This window comes from Mus pahari, chromosome 19, assembly GCF_900095145.1.
Source record: "Mus pahari chromosome 19, PAHARI_EIJ_v1.1, whole genome shotgun sequence".
NCBI classification, from domain to species: domain Eukaryota; kingdom Metazoa; phylum Chordata; class Mammalia; order Rodentia; family Muridae; genus Mus; species Mus pahari.
In genome coordinates, this window is record NC_034608.1 from 46,421,424 (window position 1) to 46,432,466 (window position 11,043).

Genomic DNA, 11,043 nt, shown 5'->3' on the forward strand with positions numbered 1-11,043 from the left:
TGTGTGTGTGTGTGTGTGTGTGTGTGTGTGTGTGTTTAGGGGGGTGTATTCATTCCCTTCTCTTCCTTTTTTCTTTCCCACTACCCATCATATTTTAGCAAGGACAGGTGACAAATATGTCAGATTTACATTTTCTTTGTTTCTGTTTTCTTCTTTGGAGTCTTTCTACTTCTAAGCAAAGGACCTATAGTTTTCTAGCTTCCCAGAGAAAAGTTACTGCTAAGCAAGGGATAATGTCATACATTTACTTTTTGTAGTCCTGACCTATAGCCTACATTCTCTTGTTAGCTTTGTTCCCAGGCATCATATCACTCGTCAAGCAGACCATGTTTAATGCGTGACCACAGGGTACTACTAGTCACACTTAAAGTTTCACAGTGTATGCTGGGGGCTCTAGGAAATTCCCATATCTGGAGTGCAAAACTATTGGTGACTCTGGATTCTAGATGTCACAAAGTAGCCTCAGCATATGCCATAATCCTGGTGTCACCACGGAGAGGGTGACATACCAAATGTTCAGAAGGTGCTTGGTCTATGAGCAGGTAAAGGGGGACCAGAGGCCAACCATCCCTTCCACAGGCACATTTCCATACTTGTGAATGCTCAGAGGTGACCCACAGAACCCAAACTGGGGGGGGGGGAGGGGGAACCTGACAGAACATAGGGCAGATGATGCCTGCATCAGACACCAGGGTCCATCAGAGTCAAGGCTGGTCCATCCAGACTACCTAGCAAAATTGTGTGAAAATCAGAATGCTGACAAGAGGCAGGTTTCATCCCCAGCTTTCCTCTTCATGATTTCTTCATCATGCCTTGCAAGAGAAACCAGGCTACACTCCCCCCCCCCCCTTATCACACAGGCTTTTGTCTCAAAGGACAGGCCTGGCTTGGGACAGTGGAGACCTTCTTACCTCTGCTGCTGGGACTCCCTCTGGTGGGCGACAATGCAGCACGATCATGCCTTCAATAGGAACCTCCCTGCCTTGTGGATCTTGTTCAAAGTTTTTCCGTAAATCTGCAAAGAAGCACAGGATATGTGTGTATGCTACATTGAGCTAGGATTGGCGTTACTCCCATGCGGCCCCAATTCAATAAGACAGTGAGCTTCATGTCAAAAGTTAGATACACACAAATATGTCACTTTCTGACACTCTACAGTTCTACTTTTCCAAGACTCATAAACGCACCTGAAATATACCTTAGCAAAATGGTTCTTAACACTTTATATTGATATGAAGGAAGAAAAACTACTCGGAGCCAAAAAAAAAAAAAAAAAAAAAAAAAACCCTCATAATTTCATGAGTGTGTGCCAGTATTATCTGCTTGGCATCTGATGAAATACTTGGCCTAATAAATTACCATCCGCAGCCATTATGAAGTTGAGATGCACATGAATTTTTTTGTTGTTCACTGAAGAATGCATTATTAATCTGTAACCTCTGTCATTCCTGTAACCCTCTGGGGAGCTAGAAAAGACAGTAATAGAGTGAGATCACCTATTAGTCTTTTTATTTGTAACCAGGGAGAAGGGGCCATGGCTAGTCACAACAGAATCCATAACCTATCCAACCGGATATATAATTAAGAAATGCAAGACCCTCTAGTCAAGCAGCCATGCTGGGTATGTGGGTAGTGCCCTTCACACGGGGCTCCCGGCACTTTGCAAACAAGCTGCACTATTAACCTTTTACACACAGAGAGGTGACACTTGTGGAGGTTAATTGGCTTGCCAGTGGTCACAACGCATCAGTGCCACTGAGAGGGGAAATCCATTCTGCTTTCTGACACTTAGCCTGACTGCCAACCAGCCCAGACTTCTCTGGGAAGTTCTACAGGGAGAGAGCCAGCTTCATTTACATAGCCTTCTACTCTCCCATTTCAAAGGGTAGGCAGCTGGCCTCAGCTCCTAGGGAGGTGTCTGGACAACCCTTTGATGATCTTCCTGAATGAGGTTATTCTTTCTGTCACCTGGGTCCACAGGCCAGTTGAGCTAAGACAGGTTGTTTACAATTCTTCCTCCGCGAAAAGGATTTTTTCTCCTCCCTCCCTGACAGTGTATTTTTCTTCAAATTGAGGATCTCAAATTACAGGCTGTGGATTTATTGATTTAATTTTCTTCAGTGCTTACAATAACATGAAATATGTCCTCTGTAAAGAGCAGAGCTCCAGAATCAGTTACATCTTTATAAATTGTATAAATACATTAAACTTCCCTTTAGCAAGTCAAAAACACCCCATGAATAACTAGTGCCACCGTGTGCACATTCACTCTTCCCTGCATGTTCTCTTTCCCATGGACAACCAGCATCTGTATGTTCGGGGGACTTTGCTGTCCCCTCAGTTGAATTGTAAACCTTCCTTTCTATCTAAGGTCTTTAAATTGTCCTCGTGGTTCAGAGTTCCTGACTCCTGGTGTGATGGACTCAACCAAACCGCCAGTCACGGCACAGAACAAAGGGAGTGACTAAGTCTAGAGCTGAGAGACTCTGCCGCACAATCCCACCGCGGGTCATGTTCTGCTGTCACTCAAGAGAGTGCTGAGCCAAACGTCTCTCCCAAGAAAAGCCGCCCTACTCAGAAAGTATATGAGAGACCCGTCTACTGGAATCGGAGTCAGTCAAATAGCCAGAGGAGTGACGGGAAGAGCTATGCTCTGGAGGGCAAGCTTACTGTGTTGTCTTCCCCATTACTTCCCAGCTTCCTAGGTCAGTTTAGCTCCCAAGAGAAGGCTTATTCAGTGCTAGCAAGTAATCATCTGAGTTTTGCTACCACTAAATACTCCGTGATTTTTTGACCAAGTAAAATGCAAACATGTAAGAGTAGGCCCGTCCATACTTTCTTCTGATGCTGCTTCCTTGTCTTACCTCAGTACAAATGAAAATGGTAATACATCATTAATTACCCTTACTTTATACTAACTGCATTAGTAGACAGAAAGCCACAATGAGGTCCTTTTCCCTCTGTTGGAATACCGTGTACTGACTCGGGATCTCGTTATTTCCTACAGTCAAGGGATTTAAAGAGATATCTAGAAAAATTCATAAAAATGAATCACACCCAAGGAAGGAGCCAAGCTATCTCGCTTTCCCCATCCCACTAGAAGACTAGAAGACTCCAACAGCACATTATCACTCCTCACGTTGCAAATAGAAAGACTAACGACAAGAGCCTGGGGAAAGGGCAGAGAAGGTCTATATAGCTGAATCCATCAGTAATACCAGGTATCTAATCAAATCCCCTGATATCACTTCAAATGAGAAATCCCCTGACTTTAGAGTTCTGATCTACTCTTAAACCTAGTGCTTAATAGGTTCTCCTAAGTAGGTTGCACCTGTGAATCTTAAAAACGGGGGGGGGGGGGTCCACATACACCTTCCAGCTAGCTCCTGAATGTACTAAAAATTAGAGAAATAAGCTCTTTGGCATGGTTGGCAAATGCTCCTTGTTCTAGCAATGACTTTCATCCCAGGCCATGTGAACTAGTTAGTTTCTGAACCAACAGTCTAAGTAACAGCAGTCTTTTTAGCTCTAGAAAAGGTATACATATGCAGGGATGTACATAACTTTTAATCATAAGTAGTCTATCTCCAGACAAACAAAACTAATTGCTGCACAAAACAGCGAACCTACAGAACTGAAATTAACTCTCTTGCTCATGTTTGGTTCTACCCTAGGTCCCTAAGCCATCCAGCTCCTAGATCCTGACCATCTAGACAGTTTTGGGCATGGGGCTCCTTCTCCTGGTGTGGGGTTCAGGTTAGATCAGTCATCAGTTGACCTTGATCTTCTGCTATATTCCTAAAACTGGGCAAGGCGCCATTTGACGTCAGAGAGGTTTCCTGCAGCAGCCGATGGGAGGAGATACAGAGACCCACAGCCAAGCCTCAGACAGAGCTCTGGAAACACTATAGAAAAGGGGGAGAGTGCATTATAGGACCCCGAGGTGTTGGGGACACTCAGAGAAACAAGGCCCACAGAATCAACTAAGCAGGGTTCGTCTGGGTTCCCCAAGACTGAGACAATAATCATGGTGCCGGCATGGGGGATGTGCTCAGTCCTCTGCATAGATGCTGTGCTTGCTTAGCATTATTGCATCTTTTTTATGCTGAGCTTGGTTGGCATCAATAGGAGGCCTGATCTTTTCTGAAGGAAGTGGAGAAGCAATGGATCTGGGAGAGAGCAGAGGTGTGACTGGAACAGGTAGGAGGGGGGGAAGGGAGGCTGTGGTTGGGACTTTTGTTGAACCCCTAACAGTAGAGTTTGGGGTACTTCTGACTCTTTTGCCTGCTCACGAGAGAACAATACAGAAAAAAAGAAAACGAAATCTACCTCCTCCAATAGGATCGGAAACAAGGTTCTGTGACATCAAAAGGAAGTGGAAATGGAGAAGCTGAAATAAGGCATTATGGGTACATTAGCTGTTGAAGTCGAGCAATTGTGTTTACATCTGAACATGACACCATGAGACCCTTCACTCAATCAATATCTTAAACTCTATTTGCCGTAGTCTCTACACCTGTAAGTACGATAATAATTCCTACTAGATGTTACTTCTTATTTTTAAATGCAGGGTCTCACTTTCTGACTTGGCTGGCCTGGAAATCTCTGCGTGGACCAGGATGACCTTGAACTCACAGAGAGACAGCTGCCTCTGCCTCTCAAATTCAAAGACTAAAGCCATGTGCAACCACACCTGGCTACCTAAAAACTTTCCCAAGCACAATGGCTAAATAACAGCTCTAAGGTCTATATATTACTACATCCTATGATAAAGTTAAGATGATTAATATGGGATGATTTTATCATAAATCAGATACAAATTAATTATAAACTGGAGCATTTTTCAGAGACACTCAAATAAAAAGTATAATTTAGTACATGATAAATTAAGTGGGAAAGGTATTAAAATGAGCCATTGCCCTTCTGAAGAAAAAAAGAGAAGATCTTTGTCTTGCTTTATACTAAAATAAATGCTGTAGTAATAAAAATATTTTAATAGGAAACCCATCCATATTAAAATATCTAGAAAACCTTAAGAACAAAGGTTTGGTTTTAGCTTGAAGAACAAGCCATTAAGAAAATCATTGACAAGTATTATTAGTTAAAAATAAAATTACTTTCTGTAAACCATTGTAAACAAAATACTATGCAGTTAATGGCCTTAATGTGTTTTAAAAAATCTCATGAAACACCATGAAAATTATAGATACACTGAGATGAAATGACAAAGGAGTTGGAAACCATTTTCAATGGAAAAGTCACAAATGGCTAGAGATAAGTAATGGGGTATTAAGAGTTACAAAAATGCTAACATAGCAAGTATCAACACATCTCTTTCCTCTGTTAACTAAACCAAGTTTTATTTGTTTATTTGTTTTAAATGGCAATTCCTAGGGATGAAAATGAAATCAGGCTAGAGAGTCTTGAATATTAAAGAAGAAAACATAAGGTATATATGAAGAACAAGTTGTAAATGGATCAAATTGTTTTGCAGATCCAATTATAATCATCTGATTAAAAGATACATAATATGTGGTCTATTATGGAACATATAAAATACTGATGCATGCACATAGGTAAAATTTGAATTCATAATCTATATTAATTGAACATAGCCATTCACCAAAGGCTACATATTGCATGATTCCGTTTATAAGAAACATCTGTAATGGGTGAGAAAGTAGATTAGTAATCAGCTGGGGCTGAAGTTGAGTGAAAAAAAAGATGAATAATGACCTTGCAGTTAATATAAAAATACCCCCAAATTGCCCTGGATGATGGTTATAGATCTGTGACTATGTTCACATGTATTGATTTCTATATTCAGGAGAATTGAATCTTCTGTAGATATTTCAGTAGCACTATAATTTTTAATGTTTCATTGATATACCTCTATAATTCTATAAGTACAGCTAAGAAAATGATTAGAGCTCTATATGAAAAAAATGTACGTAGGCTGCTGGTGTCTCAAAGCATCTCTGAACAGCAGGTAGCAACCCGAATATTTAATAATACTATGCAGAAATGAATGGCCAGAAAGTCATGGCGTTTAAGTTATATACAATGAAATGCTAACCATGATAGTATAGTGTGAGAAATCTCAATCATATATATACATACACATAGATACATATATTTAAATTATTGTTTAATATTTTTAAATGAAGATTTAATAATACACATATATACATATGTTTAGTTATATATACATATATGCACATACCCATATATTTAATAATTCTATACAGAAATAGAAAGTCATGGTATTTAAAATTTAAGTTATATAGACTGAAATAATAAAGAAGATAGGATTGTATGAAAAACCTTAATCTCACACACACATATAAATATATATATGTAAATATATTTTTATATTTAAAAACAACCCCACTGCTTTCAGAGTTCCTACCCCTCATCTGTAATATCTATCTATCTATATGCATATATACATATATATATACATAAATACATATATGTATATATATTTTATATATATATTTAGTCATCATCATATATATGATATACATACAGGTACATGATAAATATATTAAAACTCACCCTGCAAATATGTACTTGTTACAGAATATGCCTACTTCCATATGACAGTACAGAAGTGAAAATTAAAACTCTTTCTGAGTAGCACTTCCCCTATGAGTAGCCTATGATGTGAGTGTTCAGAAAATGTAGCACAGCTGCTTCTATCCCCTCATTGTTGAACATGGGCTGGGCACTGTCAACGTGTGAAGGTTCTTGACATACAGCATCCTGGCCCATCTACTATCCATGCTCCAACTGTAAAGGTAGACTGCACACATGCAATTAAGAGCTAGAATGATGAGCCAAGAGACAGAGGGAAAGGAAGCCTTTCCCATGAAATGCAGTACAGCTTAGCTGAGTGCCTGGAGGAAAGTTTAGAGGAGAGTTATTCAAGCTGAAGTAGAGCATCTCCCCATCTTAAATAATACACCCTAGACTGAATTTCCAGTTTCTGATTCTCATTAATGTAAAGCATGGTCCTTCAGGGGCGGGGAGACATCTGAATCATCACATGCTTGGCCTTGCAAGTGCAAGGACCCGAGTTCTCAGCCACAGAACCCACAGGAATGCCAGGGATGGTGGCAAGGGCTTTTGTCCCCACTGACAGTGAGGCAGAGGAAGAGACAGCAAAGGAGCCTATTCTACTTGGCAAAGTTCCAGTTCAGCTAGAGAGCCTGACTCAAAGGAAAGGCACAAGGCATTAACTGCTATCATTCTCTGACTTCTACACACATGCATTCTTGTACCCAAACATGTGTGGATGTGCACACACACACACACACACACACACACGCATACACACGTGCCACACCATTCACACATATACACACACTCTACACACACCACACACACTCCAACCCTCCTCGCCCCCACATACTTTCTTCATTATCACCTTCAATTTAGCACTATCTTCTCATTTATTTCGAATCTCTAAGCATCCTTCCTTTATTACCTCTCTTGAATCACAGAGAGACACCCTGCTGACTGATACTTCTTCTATCAGTATTCATGGACAGGGTAAAGCGTGATGGATTCTATCCTTTGATCTTGTTATAGTTGTGCATCAGATAACAATTATATTATTCTACACAAAGGAAATTAACTAAATTGAATATGTGATACACAATATTAAATATTTCAGATGTGGTTAAAGAATAAAAAACTCTTATCATCTGTAAAAAGCAAATTGTTTGAGACTATCTGTTATAGGATAAATCCTAAAATAAAATTATTCAGTATTTCACATTTTTTTTTAACCTCTCAATGATTATGGGTGCAATGATTACATTCATTGTATATAAATTTGGAAAAATATACTTTCAATCCCACAAACATCAAACACCAGTAAAAAAAAATTATCCGACTACTTTCAGATTAGCCACCCCTTGTCTGTACTGTATACTGAGTCAGGATTGTGGGCAGAAGCATTTTCTGTCTCATTTTATTGTGTCTAGGTTCAGTCTTGACACATCTACCAAAAATAGAAGCTAAAATTATATAGTCTCAAAACTCAGTGAACTGTGAATTTAAACACACCCCCAATTTTATTTTTGTTGTGGGACTAGGGGCAAACCTTTCATCTGTTTGAGTTATTGTCACGTGTCTACACTTTGGATTGAACATAGGACATCCTCTCCCGCAAGCTCGCGTCTCTGATCGCTTGGTCTCTAGTCGGTGGTATTGTCTGCAAAGGGTGTGGGACCTTTGGGGCACAGAAACTAAAGGTGGGGCTTAATAATTATAGCTCAAGTCTCTCTCTGCTGCTCGATTCTCAGAGACAATCCTGGCCTTACCCAGCTTCCTCACAGCTAACTACATCTATCTGTAGGCAGTTGTCCCAACAAGGAAGGAAATACACCCTGGTACCCAGAATGGCATATACTATCTCGATGAATATTTGTTCAGTGAGAGGATGAATTAGTTAAGTCACTTAGGAGTTTCATTTCCACTCGTGTCGCCTGAGAACACTCTCAGGAGTTAAGGGGACAAAGAAAACATGGGGATATGTGATAAAACATGGGGGTATGTGATAAATACAAGACTGTTATTGAAACGATGTACTTATTCACTCTCTTCTTCACATACACTCTGTGTGTGTACAAAGAAAACATGGGGATATGTGATAAATACAAGACTGTTATTGAAATGATGTACTAATTAACTCTCTTCTTCACATACACTGTGTGTGTGTACAAAGAAAACATGGGGATATGTGATAAATACAAGACTGTTATTGAAATGATGTATTAATTCACTCTCTTCTTCACATACTCTGTGTGTGTGTGTGTGTATAAACTCTCATGTGTGACATCATCAATAAAATGCAAATCACCGAACTTTCTATTTCTATAACTTTACCTGTCACTCTGCTTCCCTTTTTATTCCTACAGTAGAATGTCAACAGCACTCAAGATGACTAGGGACAACATTAGAGGTAGAGAAGAGGAGTACACGGTGAGGAAGCCAGGTGCATGGCTTGGTCATAAATCATACAATCAGCAACAAGTCTTCCAGCGACAGCAGCACCTGCCCTTAAGTGGCATATCAGGCTGGGCCATAGGACACAACACCCTCCCCTTCCTTACCCCATGCCCTATTTGGATTTTTTTTTCCTCATTTTCTTTTCATGCTACTATGTTAGAAAAGTCATTGTAGCATACAAAAATCAATAAAAATTCAATTCCGAATAATAGTTCTCGCAGCTCGGCAACACTGGGGAGTTATCGGCTCATTCAATGTTCTGGCAGTTAATGCAATGAAATAAAAATAATTTACTCATTCAAACCAAATCAGCCAGTGAAAAATCATAGACATTTTTTAATAGTCATAGCCAAGGCCATTTGTTAAGATGCAGGAGGATGACACAATGTCCCATTAGTGGGTTTCAAATCGGGTTTGAATCTTTCCTACTGTGTTTCTTCAGAAGAAACAACAAACCACATTTGTCATACATAAGAGGAATTTGTAACTCTGCCAAACGCAGGTCATTTGTTGTAATAAAAGGGCTGATTCAAAGGCATAGCAGATGCCCAGCAGAAAATGGAAGTCAGGGCCCACTGCCTCGATTTGGATCTGTCTCAGTCCTTGGGTCCTAAACAGTAATGGCCTGCGAAGTCAGTTACTGACTCTGGTTCCCCTGGGAACCATAAGAAAAGCAACCTGCCAGGGGACAGTGTACTATCTGTATACTGCCTCTTTGGCTAGCTGTGCTAAACTCCTTCTGCCTGGTTTTAGATTCTCATGACTCATATTGATACTAGCTATTCACACCACCCAGCTCATCTTGTCTTGGGTCTTTCAGGACCGAGTGAGTGTTACTGGGAGAAACCTTTGAATAACAGTTGGTCATAAGACAGATTTCCACATGGAGATTTTTATATACCAGCATCACAGATGAGGTATTTCCCCTGCTATGACCTAAAATCCCTGAGTATTACAGCTGTAACCAACCCCTGCTAGGAAACCCTGTAGCAACAGTAGAAGGCCACTTCTGTCACAGCAGAACCAGCATGGTACCCTCCGTGTGACTTCCTCCCTCGGAGCACAATCTGCTGTCTGTGCTTACTGATACCCTATGATGTTTGGCCAATGCACAGAGCCCTGGCACATAGAGACTCCTGAGGCTGATAGTATAAAATAACTCCGGGACCATGAGATACTTTGTACTTTATAATCCTGCTGGGAGAGAGTTGTCATTCATAAAACATTTTGTAAATAGTGTTCTCTGGTATTTCCCTCCCTACTAGTGGCACAAACTATTAGGTAAGTAACAGCAATGTAGGAGAACATGGGCTGGCTTTGCCAACAGTGGGGACATTGGTGGTGGCTAGAGACAGCTGCAGGGTTGAGAAAGCACTCTGACAGCTTAACATGCCTTCTACTGAGATGCTTCCAGCAACGCACACTGCATTGTGTGTGACCTCTTCTGTTTACAAGGATAAAAACAATAATGCACTCAGAAGCCATGAAAACTTGAGACTAGGCTGACGATTCGGAAGCAAAAATCTTAATTAAGAACCCGAGACTGGAGGAAATCAAAGGTACCTTAAGCAGTGACTTCAATGAATGAATCAGTCTTAAGAGAACCATGCTTCAAGAGAGTTATAAAATGACCGCACAAGGCGATAAAGAGATCCAGCAAAGTTCCATCCACTAGGGTTCTACTACGTCCTTTCAGCACACACTTTGCATTTGTTTCTCTTCCCAACCTCAGCCAATTTCCTCTCAGTATTCTGTCAGGGTGAACTCAATTTATTCTTGGCCATAGGTCCCTGTTTTCCTTGTCCTTTTTGTTTTGTGTAATTAGTTCCAATTATTTCTTTTTGGCATCAGGTCATAGGCAGACAAGCGATAAACTGCAGGTACATGGTGCTTTATTCGTTCTAAATGAGACTCCACGATGGTCAATGTACAGAGCTGCTTGCTAGGTACATATTCTTGGTCCAATGGGCAAATGTGATATATATATATATATATATATATATATATATATATATATATATATAT

At 40.2% G+C, this 11,043-nt stretch overlaps 1 protein-coding gene across 9 annotated transcripts in view; it reads right to left on the reverse strand.

Moving 5' to 3' along the window:
- The window catches only part of Unc5d (unc-5 netrin receptor D), a 537,305-nt gene that overhangs the window by 195,000 nt on the left and 331,262 nt on the right, over nucleotides 1-11,043 (reverse strand). For all 9 annotated transcript variants that reach the window (XM_021218890.2, XM_021218893.2, XM_021218894.2 and 6 more), the window contains exon 4: nucleotides 912-1,015. In XM_021218890.2, the coding sequence (XP_021074549.1) occupies nucleotides 912-1,015 (104 nt within the window). The remainder of the gene's footprint in view (nucleotides 1-911; nucleotides 1,016-11,043) is intronic.